The 27,348-nt window shown below is 35.4% G+C and overlaps 2 protein-coding genes across 9 annotated transcripts; both read left to right on the top strand.

Moving 5' to 3' along the window:
- The first annotated feature begins 2,208 nt into the window (after positions 1 to 2,208).
- Positions 2,209 to 4,587, top strand: LOC126758718 (ubiquitin-conjugating enzyme E2 G2). Its single transcript, XM_050473080.1, has 5 exons — positions 2,209 to 2,527; positions 2,669 to 2,750; positions 2,844 to 2,962; positions 3,036 to 3,176; positions 3,478 to 4,587. The coding sequence occupies exons 1-5, from the start codon at positions 2,485 to 2,487 to the stop codon at positions 3,594 to 3,596; spliced, it is 504 nt and encodes a 167-aa protein (XP_050329037.1). The 5' UTR covers positions 2,209 to 2,484; the 3' UTR covers positions 3,597 to 4,587.
- A 1,392-nt stretch (positions 4,588 to 5,979) lies between these two features.
- LOC126758096 (MAP kinase-activated protein kinase 2) lies at positions 5,980 to 27,059 on the top strand. 8 transcript variants are annotated; one of them, XM_050472122.1, is made up of 7 exons: positions 5,980 to 6,201; positions 23,091 to 23,431; positions 23,511 to 23,575; positions 23,643 to 23,849; positions 24,813 to 25,240; positions 25,305 to 25,431; positions 26,370 to 27,059. In XM_050472122.1, the coding sequence occupies exons 2-6, from the start codon at positions 23,124 to 23,126 to the stop codon at positions 25,398 to 25,400; spliced, it is 1,104 nt and encodes a 367-aa protein (XP_050328079.1). In that variant the 5' UTR covers positions 5,980 to 6,201; positions 23,091 to 23,123; the 3' UTR covers positions 25,401 to 25,431; positions 26,370 to 27,059. The 8 variants fall into 8 exon arrangements, with proteins under 8 accessions (XP_050328079.1, XP_050328080.1, XP_050328081.1 ...); XM_050472123.1 differs by having other exon boundaries at positions 23,110 to 23,431; XM_050472124.1 differs by having other exon boundaries at positions 5,980 to 6,092.
- Positions 27,060 to 27,348: the final 289 nt, after the last annotated feature.

Consider the following 27,348-nt stretch of genomic DNA (forward strand, 5'->3'; position numbering starts at 1 on the left):
TTATTGAAATTGAAATGAACTTTTGATGACTCACACCCAGCTCTTGACCGATGCTACGGCTGCTACTATGCCGTAGTAGTGCTGTAAAATATGCCGTATTTTCTCTTTATTCGACTTAAACGAAACAATCAATCAAACACGTGTTAGCGCGTGAAATAAGCTTTCCAAAAAGGTATAGCTTGACCCGATACGACGAATAAAACTAGAACTACGCGCTTTCAGCGCCAACTAGCGAAAATACCACAAGACTTTTTTGACAACCATTATAATTCTCACTTGTTTTACTCCATGAAAACAAAAACAAAAGCCAGAGCTTAGCTCTTGAATATACAAAATTTAAAATTAATTAAGATATTTTATAAACTTGTAAATAAACAAATTATTTTCATTTAGCATATACATATGTATGTCGAATGTAAGTACATATGTACATATGTATATTTGAGAATATTCTCCGAAAATTTATTAAGAGCCTGCAAATAATTTCGGAAATATGGAAGTATTTTAAAGTTAGTGAAAAGCGCTGCCAACACTTTAATCGCTTTTTTCTCGAAAACTCGGTTTCAGAATCGTTAAGCAAAATTTCTTCGAAAGGGCTGGACGATCGGCTTAAAATATTCACACGACCTTCTTGCATTTGTTTGCAGGTAACGATCAAATGAAATGTCTGTTCAAAAAAGAATCACCAAAAACCGCGTTTTTCTTAGTTGCATGTAAATAGATTCAAATACTTATTTAAACTTGCTGAAACTTTGTTACTCTAGTTTAAATTTTCAACAAATGATTGTCAAAGTATTTTCATAAATACAAACCTGTCCATATTTTTACTTTGTCAAAGTGAAAATAATCACAGTCTTGAAATTGAAGAAGCGTACCATAAAAACTGCCAATGAGGAATGTACATGAATTCAACTGGGTTTTTGTTGCATTATATTACTACTTACCCTGAAAATATGTAAGAAATTATTTAGTTATTCTCATATTGATAAGTAGAAAAATAATACCTGAATGACATGCAACTTATTGCAGCCTCAGGTGCAGCTCACCTTTCATTGTAAGTTGCTATTTTCCAGTTACGCTGGAAACACCAAATTATAACCAAAACCCTATTATATGGACAGGAAACACACAACACTTTTATTTATAGCTTCCGCACAACTTTTAGACACTATAAAGCATTCCACAAAGTTTGGGGCTCCGCTTATTTGCAAATGCGACTGCACAATATAAAACACACGCATTTTATGAACTTTTCACTGCACTTCACTTTCACCATTTCACTTACACTACACTTGCACTTTTTCACACTTTTACGCGCACTTAAAATAAATATTTATAATAAAATTCTTAGTTTTCTGATTATAACGGCATCCGGAAAAATTTTTCAGCGACGCGGCGGAATAGCGGGATTTTTATTTGACAAATGTGTGTTCTTTGTTATTTTAGTAGAGACAACAACCAATTACCAATGACGTTTTCTTATAACTTTACATTCTCAGAGAACGTATATTATAGAGAAGGTTCACGAATATTTTAATAAATAACTCTTAATTGCACATTAACTACAAATATTGTTTTGAAAATAGCATAATTTAATTAGAATGGCATAAATTATGCATATATTCATTGAAATACGCAAAATGATAATCACATCAATTAACAAGATGGCATATGAGCATATAAAAATATAAGCAAAAGGCCAACATACGTCTGTAATAGCAATGCATGTTTCTGAGCACAATTTTCATTAAATGCTCAGCTCTGTTCACGCGCCACTGTTAAGATTTCTCCTTCTTAGCTAGCTGTGGTGAAATGCACCCATCGTATTTTGTTAGCTTTTGACAGTTCACACGCTTGTCCGCTGTTGGACCTTCTCTATAATATACGTTCTCTGTAATATACGTTCTCTGAACTTTACATTCTCTTTTTTTCTTTCTTCTTTTTATGACTGTTTCGCAAAATTAATACTGTATGTTGCCATATTTATATATACATTTGTGTAAATAGACTTATTTGGAATGCAAAACCTTTTTCGTCGAGGAGCCATTTATTTTTATTAGAAATATTATAAAAAAAAACAACAAACCCAATATTTTTTTTATATTTCGTCCACATGTTAAACAATTATTTGCAGAAAAAAAAAACAAAAAAGATTGTGTTTTGTTCAATTTTACGCAAACATTGTCAATCTGGCAATACTTAGACTTCGCTGACAAACAACAAAAGACTGCTAAAGAGTTGCTCTGAAAATCTTCGTAGAAAGTCGCAAAACAACAAAAAATTAAATGTGTGGCATTAGTTTTATTTAATTCGATTTAAAACGTAAAAAACACAATTCAAATTGCAAAAATTACGTCGTAAGACGTCCGGGCCTCCGCCGAAACCATAACAGACAGCTGAAGACTGATTTGGGGTCGAGTGAACCTCTGGGATTGTGCGTGACGATTGTTACTGTTGCTGTCAGAGCAAAATAAAGAGTGACAAATGGCCGGGTCTGCGCTGAGAAGGCTTATGGCGGAATATAAACGTAAGTTTAGAAATTCCAAAGTTCGTTTATGATTTATTGCACTACAAATTGCGTAATTTGCTTAATGAAATAATAAAAATAATGTTCAAACCGAACACCTGACTCTACCTACTATTTATGTATTATGTTACATATTTACAGAATTGACCCTGGACCCACCAGAGGGCATAGTGGCTGGTCCAGTTAGTGAAGACAATTTTTTCGAGTGGGAAGCGCTGATAGCGTAAGTAGTCATGGAAAGTTGTTGTCAAAATATGAATTTACATACATTCCATTTTTGAATGTTTCTAAATTTCTTTCTCGGTCTCCTATACAGTGGCCCTGAAGGAACTTGCTTCGAAGGTGGTGTATTTCCAGCGCGTCTCCTATTTCCGCCAGACTATCCGCTGAGTCCACCGAAAATGAAATTTACCTGTGACATGTTCCACCCCAACAGTAAGCAATATAAACTTTCCAAACTTGAATACTTAGAAAGCATTATATATATTAAATATTATATTATTAACAGTTTTTGCCGATGGACGAGTTTGCATATCAATATTACATGCACCTGGTGATGATCCCATGGGATACGAGTTGTCTGCCGAACGGTGGAGTCCGGTGCAAAGCGTTGAAAAAATTCTACTAAGTGTGGTTTCGATGTTGGCTGGTGAGTTCACGTGGAATTCGTTTAAAAAAAATATTAATAGTCGGGTAAAAATAAACATTCAAAGTTACATAAATATACAACAACAAACTAATTTTATCGACCTTTGACCATTGAATATTTTTTTCCACATATCGGACCGATGAGGACATTTAGCATAGGTTAATCATGTTTTGAACATACATATTAACGAACTTGCGGTATGTTGTAAATTTATGTAACTTCAAAAATAAAATTTGTCCGTTCTATGATATTTTTTGCTTTGGCGGTTTGTTATAAATTATTATTATATCTTATATTGCAGAACCAAATGCAGAATCGGGTGCTAATGTAGATGCAGCTATAATGTGGCGTGAACGACGCGAAGAGTTCAACGAAATCGCCAAACGTTTAGTGCGTAAAACACTCGGTATACCATCTTAAAATAGCCAATGGAACGACTACAATCAAAACGATAACGACATTAAGGACACTGTATTACTCCTTCCACAAAAAGAGATTCATTCGAACATCGCGACGGAAGTAATGTTAAATACAGTTGATCAACACCTACACACAAAGCGCGACTAAAATCAGTTAACAGCAAGCGAAATTTATATAAATGGCGTTTGAAAAAGCAACCAAAAGCATCTATTTGTTTGAAACTCTTAAAAATATATAAATACTTATATTGTTCTCGCATCTTGATTTTTAAATGCAGTTTTCTATGCTCTTTCATACTTAAATCACGCATAACAAAATGCAGCACTCTGAAACTATCTATCAAACTATCTTTAACGCACTTCAACTGAACTGTATTCTTATCTCAGTTGCATTTTGCAAACGCCAGAGAATTGCTACTATTTTATGTGCTCCATATATATATACATATACTATATACATATGTATATATGAACATAAATACAATAGTAAGAAATAAGTCTATAACGCAATAGAAAATTTGAATTATATAAAGTAACATATATAATTGTTTAGATTTAACGGATTAAAGCAGTAAGGAAAATAAAACTTAACGCAAATTTTAGGTAAATATGCTCTTTAAAACATAAGTTTGCTTTACGCCGACGCCCATAGAACGATTAATTGTGTAATATACTTAACTACTACTAATCTATTCTTATAGGCTGTACTGTAGATAAAAATATAAAATTTTCAATTAAACTATACTAACATTTCTTCTTAAAAAGTTAAATTTTATCTACTTTTCCAAATTATTTGCAATTATATTTAAAACTCAGCCCAAAAACACACAGGTTTTTATGTATTAAAAGATAAAAATGTATAAAAGGAATTATTTTTGAGTACCTTATTTTTTAACTTGACTTAAACTGTAAGAAAGAAAGTCAAACACATACATCAAATTGCTATGTTAGTGCGAAATAAAATATATGCAAAGTATATATTTAATATGAAATGCTTTAAATTATTTGAAAATATTGGTGATATCAAGAGGAGGGTATATTTCATGTTTCATAGAATTAAATAAAACAAGTCTTGTCAAGACTGAATCGAGATCATTTTTCACAAGAAAGCCGACCGTCAGTCAAATGTTAATCGTCTGACTACGCGTTTGAAGAAAACACAAACTACTAATTCAGTGACACGCGGTCAAAGACCATTAAATTTCCATTTTTTCCGATGAAAAGCTTTTCACTGTTAAAGAAGTTTTCAATAAACAAAACGACAAAAACTTCGCAAAAAATGTTGTTCCAAGGTTTCAAATTGTCACCATCCAACTGCTCCAATAGTTCAATCTTTCACTTCTGTGAAAAAAGAGTTAAAACTGGTTCAAAAATGTAGTAGCAGGATATTTTAGAAGGCGTGGTAAAACAGTTAAACAATACTCTCTTCGTTGGAGAGCATTGGATCTTCCAGCAAAATTCTGTTTCTGTACACAAGGTAAAAACCAGTCAGTGATCTTCCTAGCTGCAAACGATTGGCCGGCGGAAAACCAGATTTGAACCCCTTGGGCTACAGTTTGCTGTCAGAGTTGAAGAACATGGTCTGTCCATACTTCACAGAAATTGGGAGAGTCTCAAAAACTCTTTGATTCGAGCAGCATCGGCAACAGCACAAAAACTGTGCGCCCTGCTATTGATCAATAACCAAATCGTTTGAGAGTTTGTGTGGAAGCAAAGGAGAATAATTTCGAAATCGAAAATTAACTTTAATTACAAATGTATTGGATTGTAATTTCAATTTCACAACGGCCTTAACCTGTAACAGAATTTGTGGCAGGAGTAATTATCACAATCTTTCCACAATGTCTCAAACACTGGATCCTTGTGAACTAAACATTTATGCTGTTTCACTGATAATCTTTGGTCGGATATACATAAGTAAATCCAATTTCTTTCGTAAAAGACCAGCAGAACTTGTTTACACTCCGGCACTCCGGAAGAACTCCAGACGAAGTGCTCGTAATTAGCACATCAAACGCCATTTTTTGTATTAATAAAATAGCTAGCAAATGCTATATGCAAGCTATTTCCAGCTAGTTATAGGTCCAATTGTTCCTGTTGTATGCTTCAAAGAGTGATTTAAATTCACCGCCACGTAAATGATTTTTAAAAATAATAAGTGTTATTTCAATCAAATGCAAATATTGAATTGTTTTCCTGCATTCTAATATCGTTGTCAATGTTTTATTAAAAAATTATATTATTTTATTATTAATTAACACTTCCAAAATATTTTTCATTTCCCTTTTCACGCCGTATCCGGTGTAAGCACTTGTCAAATCATGGAAATACAAAAAGGTTGGCAGCAGTGGCACTTTGACACTAGCACTTGAATGCTGCCTCCAATTAGACAGTTTTGCCTTTATTGTTGGTGTGTGACAAGCCGTGCGAGTATCTGCATCTCGCCGATACTGTGGAAATTTTTTTAATATACTAAACCAAGCCAAAGCGCATCTCGGTAATTGTTTTTCTTTTGGTTTCAGCCATTTTGTACCTTTACAAAATTCAACCAATATAAATAGTGAAATAAAGAAAAGTGAAACGTGTAAAGCATTTACAAAAACAAGGTATGTTAAATACTGCATCAGCGCAAATAAAACGATTGTGAGTTTAAAATTGTAAAACTTGTGAAATAATGAAAAATCGGTGGACGCATGTACGGTGAGATAGTCGAAACGCTGGAAGGGAAGGTCGGTCGGTGCGTTTTAAAAGGCAGACAAGCATTACGGGTACGTGTATGATTCATTGAACGTATTCGAAAACGGTTAGCTAAGTTGGCCGCTTGCCTGTCTGCCTGCCTACTGCCCTTGTTTTTAGGTCTATCGGTCGACGGTGTAATAATACCTAATTGGTTAGTTGGTTGATTTACAGTGTCTAGCAGAATAGACAACAATTTACTGGCTATATACACCACAAACCTATTCAAGGTTTTGTTTTCAATATATTATATATGTACATACATATGTATTATATATGAATATGTGTTAGTAAGTGATAGCATTAAGCATATAATTTTTAGTGCAAGACTTTTTTTAGAGACGAATTGTACTAACCAAACATACTATCTACTTTCAAATTAAGCTAATTGAATTAAGAATGTAGAATTTAATTTCTTTTAATAATAGAAAAAAGAGTTGAAATAAGATCACCATAAGCGCTTAGCACATAGTATTCAATAAGAAAAACAAACAAAATGCTCTCGTTGAAATTTCATCGGCAGCTGGTATTGCTGTTGTGGTTATATGGTGATTACCACATATTCAATAGGTATGTGCCCCTCAGATACAAATGTTGTATATTCATATACATATACATATGTATGTATATAAGTGTGTGCATGTACGTTATCTATGTTCGTAATTGTGTACATGTGCATTAATGCTAGCGCACACGTTCGGGCGGAACTGCGTACTTTGCAGCGACGACGACGACGACGCGTTTGGTTAGGTAATTAATGAAGAGCGACGCGACTGCGACGCAGCAGTGGTCAAGAGGCTCATGGTGCAGGCATGCGGTGAAACACTGGTGTAACTCATAAAATAATAAACTATGTAGATTTATGTGTATATTTACATACATACATACATATACATATAATATGTAAAATTCCAGACAGAACCCACTAAAATGCATAATGTTTTGTTTTAACAAGAATGAGCACCAACGCCACATTAGAAGTAGATTAGCTGGCACTAAGTTATCTCCCGGCGCACGCTGGATAAATCATCATCGCTATATTAAATCTACTGTTCAGATTAAGTTACGGACGCTTCACTTGTTGTTAGCGCACAAAGGCAGGCAGATGAAAGCAAACGTGAATTTGACAGCGTAAAATAATTTATGTGGAATGTATGTAAACAAAAGCATTTATTGGCAAAGTTTTAATAACAAAAAAGTAAATGCGTGCAAAGCACTGTGTGGGCTTTTAAGAGCAAAATTTGCGCCAAACTTATTTATAAACATTTATAAATGTGGGCGTGTGTGCGTTTGTACGCGCAAATGTTATCAGCGTAATTTTCTCTAAATTTCAAAATCTTGTTTTTTTAAATTTAATTGTTTAAATAATATAAACAAATATTTAGTTAAATCTCATCGCCCATGAAGATAAATATTGTTTTAGAAATAAATACAGTTATTAAGCAAATACGAAATTTTTTTAGCACCTCATAGACTTCATACTAATTGCGATCTAGTTGAAACCAAACAAATGAAAAGAATAAATGATATTCCCGTGACGTAAATTTTTAACTTCCGCTGAGTTTACAATTCAAATTATGAATCCACAGCGAAGAAAACAATTGAGCCAAAGTGTTAGTCACGTTATTAAATATGCGCTTTTCATATTAATTTGCACTCATGATATTGCATTAATTTTAATTGCAAATAAATTTATAATCGCAATATTTACATAGCTCGACTTGATGTAAACTTAACGCCGAAAGTTCTAAACTTTATGTAAATATATTATTATACACATGTTGTAGCAAAAACAAATTTTAAATTTAAATTAATTATAGTTAATTAATGTAAATTGCTGTAAATTATTGAAAGTGTCATATATGTCAATGGCATTCAGAAGTACTAATTGGAATCAGCTGCTTCTCATTTCGTTGGAAAAAAATTGTTTACCTGAACCGGATCTATGAAATAGTCCCTTTTTTGAGATATCGATCTTAAATACTTCACACCACTTTTTTTCCAAAAAAACTTCTCATTTCTCGGAACAACGGATATATAGCTTATTGCTGCCATACAAACTGACCGATCTAAAACAAGTCCTTCTATGGAAAACTTTTTTATTTGACAAGATATCTTCATGAAATTTGTTATTTTCCAAGGCAACGTTATAATATCCCAACAAATTGTTCAGATCGAATCACTAGCGTCTATAGCTGCCATACAAACTGATCGATCAAAATCAAGTCTTTGTATGAAATGTGATATTATAGCTTCGGTGGTGCCGAAATTGATTATTTTTCTAGTTTTTATTTTCTAGTTTCTAACCAAAATTTTAAAAAACTTGTAGATAGAGAAAATTTTTACATAGACCAGCGTTTCTAAAATTTATTTAGCCATAATCTCATCAGCTGGTTGATTGAAAAAACTCGATTTCATTAGTTTTAAAACAACTTTGCTTTATCATCAATTTTCTTGCTGAGCTTTAATTAAATGAAATTTGTTTTTGAAAACAAATTTACTCACGTGCAGGACATTTAAATACATTTGTACAGGCATACATACATATATTCAAAATCTGAACACATAATCCGCCTATCGCTAATATGGAAGATTTTCAAACTATTTTTTGCAAACTCATTTCATTACGAGTAAACAGGAAATTTTAACTTTTTTATTTGTGCTGTATTTTTTAAGAAAAATATTTGCTTTTGTCAGATTAGCTGATCTCTGAAAAGAAGCGTTTATTTACATACGAAAAATGCATGAGTACATATGTATGTACATACATATGTATGGATGTCTGTGAATGTGATTATCTAAAATCACATATTTTTTGATTAAGAAAAGAGATTAGAGTCTGTTAAGCATGTGTAGGAAGGCAACAGAAGGCTTTTGAAAAGATAGGGTTAGTGAACTGATAATGTTTTTTACCCGTACCTAATTTACCGGTTATAACTGCATTATGAAAATTTCAACACTAATAAATTTATCCCTGATCGCTTAAATAGCCAAGGGTGATCGGTCTAATGCGATTCAGGTCTATAGTTTTGGAATGACCTGTTGCTCTAGATGCAATTTTCTCTTTCGGTATAGCGGACCGGTCGTTTGTGGAAGAATAGATCATGAAGAATAGAAATATGTATGTATTAAACATATCGGATATATGTACATATATTATATATAACTGAATGTCATTGAAAATCCGTCGTGCCAAACATTTTTCTCTCTGTTTTAAACTTTCTCAATAACGGTTTTTACATCTGCTGATCGCAATCTTGAACTTAGTGTATAACTTTATAATAAAGCTGTTGATTTTTCAACGTTCTGACGTACTTAATTAAATAACCTGATTGTTTGTAAACTTTCTTCCATTCGAGTACACTTCGTTACACACAAAAGCTCACGCGTGCATTTACATAAGTTTCAATTAATCTGCATCGTGTTAGCAAATTATTACATTTCCGCATATTTGCGCTTTGCTCTGGATCATTTACAAATACAAATATTGTCCGTTTTTTGTAATCAACTCAACTAATAAATACGCAAATTACACATAAAGTGCTGACGCTCTTCTAATGAATCGAGAGATGAGTAATTTTATCAGCATTGAATGTTTTTCTCAACGCAGTGTGTATGTACATAAGTTTGATTATATGTATGTACTATATGTTTGTAAATTGTCACTACTTTTTTAAACGATTTTTATTTGTTGAAAATTTCAAGTGTTCGGAATATTTATTGGATAATAATGATACTTATCGCATCAAAGGTTGCCACATGTTTAGATTTATTAATATGACTTCAAAAATGGTGTGTTTCTCCACTTTTTAATCCTCTTACAAATATATTAGCTGTCTTCGATGTAACGAATCGAACTAATTATAACGGATGTTCGAACAAATTGGTAGCAACTGCTTCTTTCTTTAATGCAGAACTTAGGTCCAAGGATCATTAAATGGTTGTACACCATGATTGTGCGACGTATGGGGTGGTTGCCTGGGCCTCAAAAGCTTTGCAGACTTCGGTAGGGCTCGATCTATCGAATCTCTCAGAGCTCAACCATTTCATCCAGTGATCGACATAACATTCAGCACACACTGCCTCAAATGACACAGAACTACGTCAATGACGTCGTAGCGGATGAAATATTACAGCTACAAGTTCCATTCGACAGAGACAACAGAACCAAAAGTTTTCACCATAAAGTTCAAGGTTACCATTGGCAGCAAAGCTGATTGGAATGATTCCACTGTCGAGCTACTGCTTAGGGATAGTACGACCAAGTGGTACATTGACGGCTCTAAAACGTCGGAGAGAATCGGCGCAGGGGTCGCAAAACTCCCCTTACTTATGGGAAGTTTTCCGAGCATTTTTCAGGTCATAAGTCGGTGCATAAAAGTAAACCTCCAACGTAACTATCGACATATAACCATAGTTAACGATAGCCAAGCGGCACTTAAAGAAATCAAATCGCTACTGTCCAAGAGAGAACGCTTACTTTTCAATTGCCTACTCAGTCCGAGATAGCACCTGTTGGCAGGAGTTGTTCTGCGTTGGATTTTAAGACTGGCATTGTTGTTGGTGTATAATCAGCAGGTTTAAATAGTAGTAAATTATAAACTCAGACTACTAATCAAATTTTTGACAGTCAACAGTGAAGAAGCATTTACACAACATGGGCCTAGCCAAGTTCTTGCCTGGTGCGACGAACGCCTGCTTGTTTGATAACAACAGTCTGCAGGCGCAGATACAAAAGCTTTCGATCCACGTTTCCAAATCGTTCATCGCTATCAGACCCATAAAATATTGGACTTTATCAATATGCTGTGGCTAGGTGAGTCTTTGAGATTTAGGAGCAGACACAATAGACCTAAGGTCGTGGTGCGTTCTTCATTTATCAATAAATCAGGTCCGTTATAATGCCATGGATCCAACTAATATAGAATGGACCTTCTCTATTCAGTTCTTCAATCATAAATTTTCATTTATTTTCTCAGTTTATTCTTTCAACATTTAGCTGACAGACAGACCTTTTAAAATATATGTATCTGCAAATTTCCGATCATAAATGATCAGCGTGACAAGTTGGTTTGGATTTGTCCATCGTCTGTCTGTCTGTAGATACGCGAACTAGTTCTTCAGTTTTTGATATATCAATCTGAAAGATTTCAAACGTTTTTTTCTCCCTAAGAAGCTGCTAATTTATGCGAACCGCTGACATTGGGCCGCTATAGCATATATCTGCCATACAAACTGAACAATCGGATTCTAGTCTCTGAAAGGAAAACGTTTCCATTTGACTAGACATTTTCACAAAATTTGTCATGAATTATTGTCTAAGAATGGATTAATATTCGAAGAAATCGTTCAGATCGAAGCACTATAGCATATAACGCCCATACAAACTGAACGATCCAAGAACCAAGTTCTTGTAAGGAGCCTTTTCTATTTGTGAAAAGTATTATAGCTTTGATGCAACCGAAGTTAATATGTTTCATGTTTTTTATTGTTTTCATCAACATCACACGATTTTGTTAAAAATACTTGAAAAAAATCACACTTTTCTTTTAAATTATTTTGCAAAACTAAATCAAAATGTGGAATAATCGAACAATTTGTTGAGCAAATAGTCACTTCCATATCAGAAGTATGTGTGTATGTACATATGTATATATGTGCATATTAATTTGTATGTGTGTGCACGACGCGCGCTTTTGGCACTCACATTTTCATTGAATTATAAACAAATCGACAAGTCACATTCATCGCATTGTTGTTGGCACTTGAAATGCTAAATTGATAAGCGTTTTATAAATGCTTGCGTGATTACAAAGTGCCACACACACATACATACATACATAATTTTAGTATATATGTTATAAATAGGCGTTTAGCAAATCGTGAGCAAAGTCGCACCTGCCAACGAATGGAGTAAGTAAAGAAGTTGGAAAATACTTAAAAAAAATTGTTACTTCGACGTCAGTTGGTCGATTGGTGCATGAAAACCTTTTAGTATTGGCAAATAGTACTAAAAATAAAAATTCTCGCATATTATGCAAAATGAACAACAACAAATGCTGAGCCATCAGCGCAAAAATGAAGCGTACCATACATTTTTAGACGGTACCATTTGCGACAACAGCAACAAAAACAAAAGTACTTGCGCTCGCATATAAGTATGAGTACAAACAAAAAAATGTACAAAGCAAACATATTTATGTATATTTGTATGTGTGTTTGTTTGTATGATTTTAATAGCTAGCATGCCCAATAGAATACGAATGGGCGCGTTAAATTCAAAAGCAAATTTTGAGTTTACTTGTGGGCGCCCCGGCTTGTACCCGCACTACTACATTCCTTTGATTTTTTGAATCTATTCGGTAATACATTTTTTATACATATATGTACATACATTTAGAATTATTATATACAATGTGAGAATGTTATGTATTCATGGGAAGACACCTACGTTCTACATACGCTCTCATGCAGAAAATTTATGGAAAAAGGGCTAGCGGTAGTATGTCGCAGATCTACTTAGGAATCTGGCTCCTACGTTGTCAGCTGTAAAATTGCTAAAATATTCAATTTTTTATAGAGCTACCTAAGTGGGCGTTAGAAGCTTTACAAGCTTATCTAATCTTCCTTCGGCGATATTTCTATGGTACTCAAACTCTCACTAGAGTACTAGAGTATCCTATAAGTTCATCAGCAGAAAATATTAATTTCGCTTATCTTTAATCTCAGGAGTTTCCAATATTGCCTGCCCTTACTCAGTTAATGAATCATGCAGAGTTGAAGAATTAAATGTTGAATAGATCTGCCTTAGTTGACTTCACATATCAGCTAGTTTCTTATAACAGTAGGATAAGAGTTTTATGAAGGTCGGAGCTAGCAACAATATCTATCTAGTGAAGAGAGCGGTGCTTATTTTTGAATATTTAATGATAGACGGGTCGACATAACCGAACCGATCCCAGATTTGTAGATTTAATGGCAGCAATATTTTGCTACAAATCCTTGATACATTCTTAAATAACCGCATAAGGTACATGATGATGATCAGCGTGATGAATTGAGTCTGTTTGTATATATGTATGTACATAAACTAGTCCACCAGTTTGTGAGATACCGGTTCGAATTTTTGCACACGTCTTTATCCTTCTAATAAGGTTTTTATTTTTCGGAACCGCCAATATCGGGTCATTACAGCAACAAACGGGTATTTCAGCAGGGACGCTACAAAATTAGACCGATAGGAAGCCAACGACGTTATATTTTTTCTCGCTCTTTTGACATTTCTCTTCAGTAAGGTTTGCCATTTCATCTTGGAAAGATATACGATCCAACAACGAGTCGAAATTAAAAAAATTTACCACCGAAATTCGGAGCCAGCGGCGTCAACTTTGATGATAAAGTGATACGAGATTTCATTATCCGTCATTTATATTTTTCGTCATTTGTGTAATCGCTCTGTATATATTATACAGAGAAGGCATCAGATACAAAATTTATATTGGAGTGAACGTCTAGTGTCATCAGAATATTATATACCGAATTTCATGGAAATCGTTAGTAGCAGATATGGTGAGGGGCGAACGCCCAAAAAAAAAAGCTGGGTGCAGTCACTCAATTACTTCCGTAAAATTTAGTGTTTCGACGTTTTTTGTTAAAGTGATTTTCAACAAAACCTTTGTTGGGAGGTGAGCGTGGTTATTATCCGATTTCTTCCATCTCTGTGGGAAATGTCGAAAACGACTTGTAGAGGCGAATCAAGTAGCTTCCGAGATTTATCGGCCGATTTATGCTTGAAAATCGTCGAAAATTGGGTTGAGTGTCCGAACTTCTGCTGTCCTACAAACTGACCGATCGAAATCAAGTTCTTGTAAGGAAGGCTTCTTTATTTCACAAAATATCCTAACGAAATTTGTAAAGAACTATTGTTCAAGATAGCGCTACAATCACCGAACATATTATTAATATCGGATCCCTATAACATGTAACTGCCGTACAAACCGATCAAACCGAAGATAAAGATTTTTATATCTTTTTATACTCTGAAAATATTAAGTTTGCATTTATAAATCCCAGCGATGAGACTCTATACAACTTTATATAAATAGCTGATGAGCTGAATTTAGTCTCTGTCCGTCTGTCTGAATAAACAAGAACTAGTCCCTCAGCTGTTGAAATATCAATCTGAAAATTTGCACCACCCTTTTTCTCCACAACAAACTGCCCATTGCTACTTGGAGCCGCTGATTTCGGACCACTATAGCATTTGACTAAATATCTTCATGAAAAAAGCAATCTCCGGTTTGGTCCCATCAGTCTTATGGCTGCCATAGAAATTGAACGGGAGGGTATTTAGCTACTTCTTCCCTTTTTTCTTGTTATGCTCTAAAAATATGCCTGTCAATTGTGTAGGGTATTATAAGTTCGGTGAGGTCGAAATTAACGATTATTCCTGTTTATATTTTACAATGGTGTCACATACATCCCAAAATTCTAATGTCAAATATCGAAAATATGCGTTCAATGTAAACCAAATCTGCCAAATTTTGTTGATTTTGCATGACCGCTTGTCAGGTATAAAAAAGTCTATTAAATACCGCATGGATCAACAGCTAATGCTCCGACAACGACCTTTCAATCTGTGTCTATCGTTATCATATGTTGCATGAAGGAACAAAACTGACGTCGTTTCCGCATGCTGTCTGACAGATGACAAACTTTGAATACCAAATATAGACACGTGTGTCTTTAAAAAAATATTCACCACCATGTAATGCCAAGAGTCGACCACAATGTGGGGTTATTGTCGTCCATGCACACAGAAATTGGCTAAAGCGTTGCATTATCACGTATTGGTGGCGTTATCAGCTGTCACGATATGACAGAATCAACCAAACTCGGCGATATACACATCACATAATTATATAAAATATAATAAGCAAATATGGTTATATACATATTTATGTACATGTATATATGTGTGCGCACATGTGACCGCTATTGTGTGCGCTTTTTGTTAGCATTTCTCCACTTGTTGCGGTTGAGTTCTAAATTTCTTTGCTTTTGTTTATTTTGCGACGAACGATAAAAATCACAACACACACACACACTGGTCTTAAACGGTACGTTGACAAAACAGGTTAGGAAAAACAAGTTGTCGCATTTCACGTTTGTATGTACATATATTTTCTTGTCATATTTATCAGTCGACGTTTAGTGTTAATATGTATGTATGTGCGTGTGTGTGTTTAGAAGTGACATTAGCTAGCTAACGAGCCCACCGGCACTCTCGGGCAGTTAATTAAAATTTTAAATGATTACATAGTATGTGCATATATGTATGTATGTATGTATGTATATATGTACATATATAAATATTTGAATTTGTAAACTTAAATACTTGTCTATATATGTATAGTATGTAAACACCGTCGGATCAAATTTAAACCGGACTGATAAATTTTTTTATATTTTCTCATATTTCAGCACAAATCTTTATTATCGTCTGCATAATCGGCTCTTGCTGAACCTATGTTAGCATTACTTATCCAATTTTCCATACACTTGGTATACATACATATATATGTAAGTCTCGTCTGGGATGGCCTTCAGTGGCCTCGACGAATTTTGGTTTTTTAGGTTACGGCAAAGTTTTGGCGCCATTTGCTAAAGTGTCACCTACTTCTCGTCACCAGTAATGATGCGCTAGCTGACTGTAGCTACCTGGTTTAACATCTCTTTTCCGCCCAGTTCACGTCAGGACTTTCGGTAGAGTCTAGCATTGACTCGCTTCATACACAAAATTTTAACCAAAATATGTTTAGTCGATCCAAAATAGATATTGAGATCCTTTGGTGTCTTTCTGATGTACGATTTTTAAGCCCTGGTTTTTAACTTTTTGAGGTTATGGTCATTAACAGAGGTGGATCGATGACACACACGACTCATTCGATGTTTTGTGCCACTCAAATACTTGTGTGATAAAATAGACTACCAAAATACCTCTGAAACACGATTCAGTAGCCGTGTGTTCTTTGGGAACAAATTTCAAGCAAACTCGTTGTTTGACTTTCTTTTCTGTGGTAAAAATCGGCAAACAAATTTAGGCGTCATAAAGAAAAAGCTGCCAAACACACACGACATAGGCAAACCAAACTTCACACGAACAGAAAAAAGGTTTTACTAATCTAAGGCAAAAATTGTACCAGTCCGGGTCAAATTTGATCAGGTCCTAATATACCAAGCTCTATAGTTATTGTCTTTAAGTGTGTTTGTTTGTATATATAAGTATCCATATTTGGCTCATTTTTCATTGACCAGTCCGGGTCAAATTTGATCAGATGCTCATATACCAAGGTCAAATAGCTATTGTCTTTAAATTAAATATCTAGTTTAGGAGTCTATTTCAAGCGTGATTCGGTTTGCGTGGAGTTTTCATTGACCAGTCCGGGTCAGATTTAATAAGATGGTATATTAGCATATTCAAGCTCAAATAGTTATTATCTTTATGTGTGTTTGTTTGCATACATATATACATACATATAAGTACCCATATCCGACTCAGGAGCCTATTTTGAGGGCGATAATAAAAATTTGTATTAAAATACGTGAATATTTTTTAATAATCCGAGTCAATTTTGAACAGATGGTATTCTAATATGCTCGAACTCAAATAGTTGTAGTCAGTATATATGTGTGTATGTATATATTTGTCTATATATATATTATGCATATTTGCGCATCTATATTTAAACGCTTCTCATTAAAATATATGCTAAATTTAATTAACCGCAAATGCCACAAGAATGACGTCACGCATTGTAAAATATTTGCACAAAAATGCAAATACATCAGACTCAACTTCCATTTGACGCAGCCACTGAACCGCATTTCGTGTTATTTTTCACTTTTCGCTTTCGCATTGCTGAAATTTACAAATTTGCCTTGGCACAACAACACAAGAGTCGACTTTTAAGGCCTTATATGACTAGGTAAAAATCGAGTTTACTTTTTTAGAGCTTTTTCTGGCGCTTTGTGCTTAATTGTCAATGTGGTCTTTTTGCGCAGGCGTCTAGAATTTGCATTGCGCATTAGTAGGCGCTGCATTTGGAAAGTTCAACAATGTTGTTGCAATCGGAATGAGTTGCAATAGCGCCAGTAGATATACATAAGCGAACTGGACACACATAGACACATGCATAAGTCTTTTTTATGCATACATATCTATGTATATATGTGTTTTTATATACCTTCATACAACTATCGCTGCTTCCCCATCCGCTTTTCAATGCATCGCTCACGCCATGCGCTGGCGCATTCAACGCGGCTGCTTGTTTGAAATTATTCCGATCGTTAAGGCTTGAAAAAAATTTCCACCGTTTTATTGCTAAAATAAGTGTTGCACAATTTCTTTCGAATAATTGTGCGAAACAATTGACTGCATTCAATGAGACAATTGAAATCGCATAATTTGCTTATAGAACTGTACTTTGTGCATGCATGATAAATACAGTTATACTTACATAAGTATGTACATCTGTCTAAAGGTACAAATGAACTCAATTGAATTTATGGATTAAGACGGATGCACTGCAAAAACATAGCCCGCGGGCAGCATAAATAACTGGTCCAATACCAACTAGTTCATAACTAGTGATTTTATTGCTACTTATACTAATACACACATATGTATATATAAAAAGTTAATGGATGTCCTGTCACGCTTCGACAGTGGTGGCAACAATGATCTACACATATGATTATCTGTTTTATTTCGTATTCTCAAGTTTTTTTAAATTAAATTTAATGTTTCCTCCAACTCTAATTTTTTATATTCAAGAAATATGTGGCAATAATATCTAAACTATATAAATATATCAAAAAATATTAAATATTTAAAGTCAGTTCAATATAACCTCAAAATTTGCTTGTTAAGTAAGTTAAGCATTGATTTGGTCAGATTATTGCTCAAAGGATCTCCTAATAGTAAGACTTTGTTCATAATTTTAAAACTCTTAATTTATTCTTAAAACCTATGTCGTCCCCCTCAAAGTAATCCCCCTTGGCCCCAATACTCTAGTGCCAATATTTTTTCCAATCTTCGAAACAGTTGTCAAAGTCAAATTCTGGAAAAGCCTTCAATGCGCGTAGCGATTCACGTTTAATGTCTTCAATTGATTCAAAACAGTTTCGTCGTTTGAGTTTGTTGAATAGCCACAAGTCACACGGACCTAAATCAGACGAATACGGTGGTTCCGGCGCGATATTCGTTGAAAAATTGCAGAGGACTCACGAAGAATCAACGCAGTTTGCGACTGTGATGCAAAAACAAAGATTTGTCGGCCCATAATTCCGCCCTCTTTTTACGAATAGCTTCGCCTAAACGACGCACAACACTCAAATAGTATTCCTTGTTGACAGTTTGGACGTTCGGAAGGAATTCGGAGTGCATCACACCTCGATAATCGAAGAAAACCGTCAACATAACCTTGATTTTTTACCTGCTTTGATAAGGTTTTTGCGACTTCGGCTTACCTTTGCCACGACATTCGGCCGATTGATCATCTGTTTCCGGGTCGTAAGCATAAGTACTACATAGTCTCATCGCCAGTAATAATACGTTCCACAGACGTCAACACGACGCTGTTTTTCGAAAAAATTGAGTGATTTTGGAAACAATCGCGCTTTCACTTTTCTCAGGACCAATAGATTGGTTTTCACTGATCCTTCCGATATTCCAACGATGCCAGTAAGAGCTCTGACTTTCAATTTCGATTCTCAAGCACCAGTTCCTTTATTTTATTCATGAGTTGATTATCTGTTGATGTTGATGGCCGTTCTGGACGTTGTTCATCGCCAACGCGTTCTCGACCCTCTTTGAATAATTTGTACCAATCGAAAACACTTGCTCGCGTCGGAAAATTATCACCGAAGACCTTTTCCAAAATTCTGATCGTTTCGGCACCAGAATTTGATTGAGCACATAAAATTGAAAGGAACTTGCTGAATAATTTCACTCATCGTAAAAATCGCCGAATGCTCTTTATGTTCTTTAAAAAGACAAGCGTATACTAAACACTAATGATTATTTTGATGTAACATTTGGTACAATACCATCCTAGAAAAAAATATATCGACGAATGGTTTTCGCGCGAAATTTAAATCAAGAGTCTTACTATTTTTTGCCCACAGGAGTACAGGCTTGTTTGCACGATTAAGCATACTATATGCATATGTATATCGATGGAGCTGTATGTGAAATGAATTCATTTGTTAAGTCTCTTAATTACGTATGAATTAATTGTATTTATGTGTGTAGATATGTATGTGCATATATTAATTTATTTATATTGAATGCACGATGATTCCGCGGAAAACTGAATTGCTGGAAAACTAATATCAAAACGGATTTACCGAAAATTTCCATTTTAAAACGTTCAGATATACCTGAATCACTTTAAATTGCAATGCTGAAGCACGAGTAAATTAATTGTGGTTATTGGTGGATATTGAGTAGGTCTTGTGGTCTGCTACTGACGTACAACTGTATTCTTGAACTGGCTGACAAATGCATATACTCTGTCATGTAGAATAATCACCTTTTTTTTGGAAAAATATATTATTATTCGTGTTTTAATCAAATAAGAAAACAAGAGTCAAAGATGTACTCTCATTCCTACTCAAATCATCTACTAAATCCTAAGCTCAAAAATCAAAAGACTAAACTCATATAGGGTCGATCCAATTTAATTTATATATGCGTATGTATTATTTTTCGATGGATTTTTCACCCATAAGTTATTCATGAGTAATTTAAACTTCAAATATCGTCTACCTTGGAACCAGTGTAAACACCACCAACAATATCAGCCTGGGAATCCAACACAGGATAACTCTTGCCAACAGGTGCTACTTCGGACTGAGTAGGAAATTGAAAAGTAAAGTCCTCTCTCGACGAACAAAAACCATACTCTATAAGTCACTCATAATTCCCGTCCTGCTAAATGGTGAAGAAGCTTGGACTATGACAACAACTGATGAGTCGACGTTGCGAGTTTTCGAGAAAAAAGTTCTGCGAAAGATTTATGGTCCTTTGCGCGTTGGCCATGGCGAATATCGCATTCGATGGAACGATGAGCTGTTCGAGATATATGACGAGATTGACATAGTTCTGCGAATTAAGAGGCAGCGGCTACGCTGGCTAGGTCATGTTGTCCGAATGGACGAAAACACTCCAGCTCTGAAAGTATTCGACGCAGTACCCGCCGGGAAAGGAAAGGAAGAGGAAGACCTCCACTCCATTGGAAGGACCAGGTGGAGAACGACCTGGCTTCGCTTGAAATATCCAATTGGCGCCACGTAGCGAAAAGAAGAAACGACGGCGCGCTGTTGTTAACTCGGCTATAATCGCGTAAGCGGTGTCTACGCCAAAAAAGAAGAAGAAGAATCTAACCTTTTCACACTATGTTAAGCTTCGGATATTGTTTCTCACTCTATTTACGAGAATACCCATCAAGACTTCTATTTTGTAAGATGATTGTTATATTTATTATCGAGATCGAAGTACCAATCTTTGGTCCGACATAATACAAGCTCTAGTAAAAAGAAATCGATTAATTTTTCAACCTTTTTTATTATTGGACACACCAGATGTGACAACTAGAAAGGCTTTGCTATGTACTTGATGAAATTCGCAAAGAATCATCGATTATAAGCTACACACCGTCGGCCCAACTCTTAATTCAGACCTGTACTGTCAACAATTGAACCGTCTAAAGAAGGCCTGGAATCGCCCAGAAGCGGCCAACCTTGGCCTAATGGTAGGATTTGGATTCCATCAGAACAACACTAGCCCACAAATCTCGATAGGGACTCTTAGAACTGCCACAAAGTGATTACTACATGTGCCCGTCTATGGCAAATGATGTTTTTAGTGAAAAATTCGTCTCAAGAGAAGCTTGAAAAAATCCCCTGCTCCAGTGTTTGTAAATAGGCTCGAGGGTTTCCATAAGCGTGACATTTTGAAATTAACTTCAAAATGACAATTAGCTGTCGAACAAAATGGTGTATGTTTGACCTAAATCGGATTTGAGCTAATACAAAATTAATGAATTTTTTGACCCGGACTGGTCAATTTGAACTTTACGCGCATAAAGACAGTTACATATATCGATATAGGAAGTAAATCTTTATCTATTCTTTTTACAAGCGTAACTTAATTGAACAAGTCCAGATCAGGTTGTCCTTGAGTCTATGTAAATCCGGTTCTGTAACGTAACGGGCTTTTCAATAAAAGCGCTACAAAAGTTTTTTTGACTGAGCCATTTCCTGTGATAACACGTTCACCAAACATGGTTTTCAATAAATCGATTGTGACATTCGGTGTATGGCTTGTGGCGCCGTCCTGTTGGAACCACATACATATTGTCCAAGTCCATATCATCCAATTCGGCGCAAAAATATTCGCTTATCATTGAGCGGTAGCGATTTCCATTCACAGTAACGTGGCAGTCTTGATCATCACAGAAGAAGTGCGTCCCAATGACCCATGACGCCAGCCCATAAACCTCAACAAACCGTAATTTTTCGAGATGCAATGTTGACTCATAGCGTACGTGTAGACTGTTACCTGACCAATAGCGCATATTTTGCTTATTCTCGAAACCATTGGGCCAGAAATGAGCTTCATCGCTTAAGATGACTTTTCGATAAAAACCCGGATCGTTTTCAAGTTGTTGCTCACGAACATACTACGAGTATACGCCTATTTTGGTGGTCAAGCGGCTTCAGTTCTTGCGTCAATACGATCTTGTAAGGATGTAGGCCAAGATCTTTTTGCAAAATTTGCCACAACAACGTCACAGAGATGCCTAACGCTTGAGAACGACGTGTAATGATTTGGGTCTTCTTCAATTGATAAGCCAGCGACAGCAATGTTCTCGACACTACGGGCACTTCTTTGTCTCACTGGCACGGGAACATTTTGTACTGGCCTGTGGATTAAAATTAGTCCACTAGACGCTCAATTGTCGATCTGACAGGACGATTATGACGACCATAAATTGGATTTAGCGCTCTTAAAGTTGAGGCCAATGACTCCAAATTTCGGTAGTAAATTTTAATAATTTCAAATCGTTGTTGGATCGTATATCTTTCCATCATGAAATGGTGAAATGGTGAAATGGCAAACCTTACTGAAAGAGATATGTCAAAAGAGCGGGAAAAAATACGGCGTCGCTGTCCCTATCGATCTATTTTTGTAGCGTCCATATTGAAAAACCCGTCATATCCATCGCACGTGGAAATGTTTTTTTCGATAGTCCTACAATAAAAAAACAGATCTGTCATATCCTAATATAACTGGTGATTATATTTTCGTTTGAGTAGATTAAAACCTATTACTCATCAACGCCTCCACAACCTAACTAAAGCAACTACAAAATGAGTTATAGGATATAAATTATGCAATAATACAGCAATTTATCATTAAATATTGATTAGAATAAAGTGTAAACGATGAAAGGAATGCGATAAATCTTGATAAGCATACAAACGACGATAAGATCAGACATTTCCAAGTGTTATCTGCTCATGAACCACCCACGAAACGATGAGTGTTTCCGATGAGAGCGTCAACATACAAGAGCTAGCGTCACCTACCGCCGATTACTCAAACATTTCAAACACATTAAATTGGTATTAGTGTCACATTATTTCCACTACTCTACACTAAGTTATTATCTAATCAGCGCCATTAATTTAGGTTCACCACAATTTTGCAGTGACTCAAGAAGATATGTTCAAAATTAATACGAAAGCGGATACTAATGCCGCACAGAGGCAAGCGAAGACGACACCGCTCGTCGACGACTACGAGATCTCCAACAAAGTGTTGGGCCTAGGGATCAACGGCAAGGTGGTGCAGTGCGCCAATCGCAAAACCAAACAAAAGTATGCGCTCAAAGTGCTGCTGGACAATCCGAAGGCTAGGCGCGAGGTGGACTTGCATTGGCGTGCGAGCGGTTGTCGGCATATTGTCAACATAATCGACGTCTACGAGAACACATATGGCGGCAATAAATGTCTGCTCGTCGTGATGGAGTGGTGAGTTGTTGTTTTTATTAAATACTTGCAATATATTTTTAAAATATTTATTTGATTTTGCAATTTTTGCTTATTCCAGCATGGAAGGTGGTGAACTGTTTCAGCGCATACAAGACAACGCCGATGGCAACTTTTCGGAGCGTGGTAAGTGCTGCAGTTGACATTATCTTATCACACTTTAATTGCATTGTCTTTCATTCTGTTTGCTCAGAGGCCGCACAGATCATGCATGAAATCTGCATTGCCGTACATTACCTGCACAGTCGAGATATTGCGCATCGTGACTTAAAGCCAGAGAATCTGCTGTATACCAGCAATGATAAGGATGCCATATTGAAATTAACAGATTTCGGTTTCGCAAAGGAGACGTTTGTAAAGGACACATTACAGACCCCCTGCTATACGCCGTATTATGTTGGTGAGTCTCTAACCGTGTATAAGTAGGTACGATTACGGTCTACCGGTTCCGACAAAAACTGAGTTGTCGGGTATGTTTATTAATATAGGGTTGTATCGAATTTTGGATGGAATAACAAGGTTCTTTTTTTCGAAATTTGTGACAATTATTGACGAGTCTGTAGAGTGAATCATCGCTAGCCATTAAACGAGGCAGAAGAGAAAGTAAAATTAGGAGAGCCAATGTTCTAAGAACTGTCTGAATCTGGAGTGGTGCAAGATTCAACATTACTAGAAGCTCAAAATAAACTGTGTGTTCAAAGCCCGTTAAGGAATGCCAAACCTCAGTGGCATCGAATAACTTTGGGATAAGTTTCCAGACCACTGCGGAATCGCAGGCAACTGCAAAGCTGACGGGCGGGCAAGGAAAGTATGGGGATTAGCTGGACTGATGGAATGCCGAAAGGGTCGTTGCGCGTGAATTGTTTAGGCGGCGAAGACGTTTAACTGGGAATGAGGGTTAGCTTCTTGCGTGAATGCGTGTAATATGTGTATGGAGTCCAGAGCTAGTTTCGGCTCCGAAGTCTGACCAGAGACTTAATTCTGGTACCACGGTGAGCAGGAGCCCTTGGAGTTCCCGCCAAGCTGGTCATGCGGACTGATCCCTGGGGGAATATCATGATGTCTGCGGTTAAAACCCAAATGCGGGAAGAACTAACGCTTTATGGAGTTGCATTACAACCGGGCGCCAGACCCAAAATACGGCATTTGTGATCTCTACACGAAAAAGAGAAGCGAGAACTAGTGCTTCACTTAGTCCCAAACAAGGATATTTTTTTTTTTTTGTTAACTTATTCACTGATGATTTCCGGCAACGGAATTGAGAATTCCACTAATTAATTGATTCATTTTAGATATTCAATACTAATCTAGTATTCGTTTTCATCTGATTACAAATATTTAATCTATGCCTGCCCACTTGCAGCTCCCGAGGTGCTTGGCCCCGAGAAATACGACAAAAGCTGTGACATCTGGTCGCTGGGTGTCATCATGTACATACTGCTGTGCGGTTTTCCACCATTCTACAGCAACAACGGCCTGGCCATTTCACCCGGCATGAAGAAGCGTATACGCACCGGTCAATATGACTTTCCCAACCCGGAATGGGCCAACGTTAGTCAAGCAGCCAAGGACTTAATCAAAGGCATGCTCAATGTTGACCCCACCAAACGTTTGACAATCGAACAAGTGATCAGAAATAAATGGATTGCACAATATACACAAGTGCCACAGACACCGCTCTGCACGGGGCGCATGCTCAAGGAGGGTGAGGAGACATGGCCGGAGGTGCAGGAGGAAATGACGCGTTCATTGGCTACAATGCGCGTCGACTACGATCAGGTGAGCGAAAAAGTAAATTCAAATTATATGCGAATAAGTAATTCAATGAATTTACTATATTTTTGTATTTCTTTAGATGCATGTGAAAGCGCTGGACAAATCCAATAATGCATTGCTGACGAAACGGCGAAAAAAGTTAGAGGAAGAATTGGCGGCACAGAAGAAAAAGTAAATAGTTTTCAGCGCGATAAAAAGATGAAAAGGTAAAATCACTTAGAAATAATGAAGTTTAGTCTTAAATCGAAATTTTTGCATGTTTTTTAAATTGTTTTGAGGTTTTTGTTTCTTGATTTGGATTCAATTTAGTACCAAACGTGTTTGCTTTACCTTTCAATATTTTATTACGATCTCAAAAAGCAAATTATACACTAATTAATTACACTAGTTATGTTTCTTAAAAAACCCTTGCACATATTCTCGACACTTTTTATACTCTTACAACCTTTTGGTACAGAGTATAATAGTTTTTTTCTAAATGTTTTGAATAAATTAATGTGCTTTCTTAAGAAGGTTAGAGATGTAAATTGTCAAAAATAAACAGTTTTATGCTAGTTTATTGATTCTTTTTTTAACTAAACAATTTTTGTGATTGAAACTATTTCACATCCATATAAACTTTGCGCACCCAGTGCATTTGTGCTTGTATTGACACAAAAGCCTATTTTATAGGTGATAATAAAGATTAATATAGAAAAACGTAAAAATGCAGTTTTTTTGTCAGTCCGGGTCAAAATTGATCAGATTTTAAATCTAGATTTTAATGCAATTTTTTGTCAGTCCGAGTCAAATTTGATCAGATTTTGAATCTAGATTTTAATACAATTTTTTACCAATCCGGTTCAAATTTGATCAGGTTTTAAATCTAGACTTTAAGGTAATTTAGCTTTAACAAAGGCAATATTTTTATTTAAAAATTAAAAAAGAAGTTTTAGCACCAAAAGTAGTAGCTTAAGAAGCAAATAAAATACTCAAAGGGCCTGTTTTTGTATTATTTTTTTTTCTGAAAGTATTATTCAATGTCTGCAAATCTCCCGATATGGGTTTTCTTAATTAAGCAGTAGTTATTGCATTAAGAATTATGTTTTTGAAAATTTGTAAGTAACATTTTAACCAACGAATTTTTTTTTTCTTTTTTCCCCAGTGAGTTGCCGCAGATTTATCAATAATCAAACATACATACATATGTATATGTATTTTGAATTAAAATGTGAAAGGAAAGTATAATTGTAAGTGCAGGGATTGATGCAGCAAAGTAAATTACATACTTATATGTATATGTACATACATACACACTTAGTGGAGCAGGCGAAAGCATAAATACGTAGATGGTAAATGGTAAATGGACTCGAGGTGCGTGCGGAGCTGGTTTGTATCTACAAGCGATCCACAGCAGCTCCCGAAGATTTCGGTTAATTTTTTTTTTTTAATTGATAAATACAGCAATTTTGCTGGTGTTTTTGTGCTATTTTTACATGAATACAATAACTAGTATTTACCAATAAGTGCATAAATAAACATGTACGTATATAGCATACATACATACATATATGTATAACACGTAAGTGCTCTTTTTCCTTTACTGTGTAAAAGCTTAGTTTTGTAGATTAGAATATGCGCGTTGATTGCTTATAGCAAACGCTAATTAATTGATTACTTCACTTAAATATAAATACTTGAATACATACATATGTATGTATTTACGTAGCATTAAAATACGCTAAATGTAAAACGGTTGCGTGAGGCAAAAGTGATTTTTGTGGCAAAGAATACATTTATACATTAATATTTATGTATGTAATTGAAAATGAAATAAAAACATATTGACAAATCAGTTTGTATTGTTGGAAAAATAATTATGAAGCATTTTGTCGGAAGTTTTTTAATGTGTAAAAATATGTTTGCTTTGCATTTGTTTTTAAAATTTTTAAATAAAAATCTGCTTACTCAAGAAGACTACTAGACAGAAAATAAACTGCTTTATTGCAACGAAAAACTAAATTGTTGTCAACGAAAGATAATAAAAAATGTACAACAAGCACGCATACATAAATATACATAGTTAGGCCTCTTCTATAGCTATATATACTATATATGACATGCATACTATATGCACAATAGGT

This window comes from Bactrocera neohumeralis, chromosome 5 (assembly GCF_024586455.1).
Source record: "Bactrocera neohumeralis isolate Rockhampton chromosome 5, APGP_CSIRO_Bneo_wtdbg2-racon-allhic-juicebox.fasta_v2, whole genome shotgun sequence".
Taxonomy (NCBI): domain Eukaryota; kingdom Metazoa; phylum Arthropoda; class Insecta; order Diptera; family Tephritidae; genus Bactrocera; species Bactrocera neohumeralis.

Bases quoted from the DNA above. Each gene is read 5' to 3' on its own strand.
- LOC126758718 (XM_050473080.1), top strand. From the start codon at position 2,485: ATGGCCGGGTCTGCGCTGAGAAGGCTTATGGCGGAATATAAAC. The intron at 2,528-2,668 runs GTAAGTTTAGAA...ACATATTTACAG, and splicing joins GCTTATGGCGGAATATAAAC to AATTGACCCTGGACCCACCA. The intron at 2,963-3,035 runs GTAAGCAATATA...TATTATTAACAG, and splicing joins TGACATGTTCCACCCCAACA to TTTTTGCCGATGGACGAGTT.
- LOC126758096 (XM_050472119.1), top strand. From the start codon at position 6,289: ATGTACGGTGAGATAGTCGAAACGCTGGAAGGGAAGGTCGGTCGGTGC. The intron at 6,364-23,090 runs GTACGTGTATGA...CCATTAATTTAG, and splicing joins AAGGCAGACAAGCATTACGG to GTTCACCACAATTTTGCAGT. The intron at 23,576-23,642 runs GTAAGTGCTGCA...CTGTTTGCTCAG, and splicing joins TGGCAACTTTTCGGAGCGTG to AGGCCGCACAGATCATGCAT.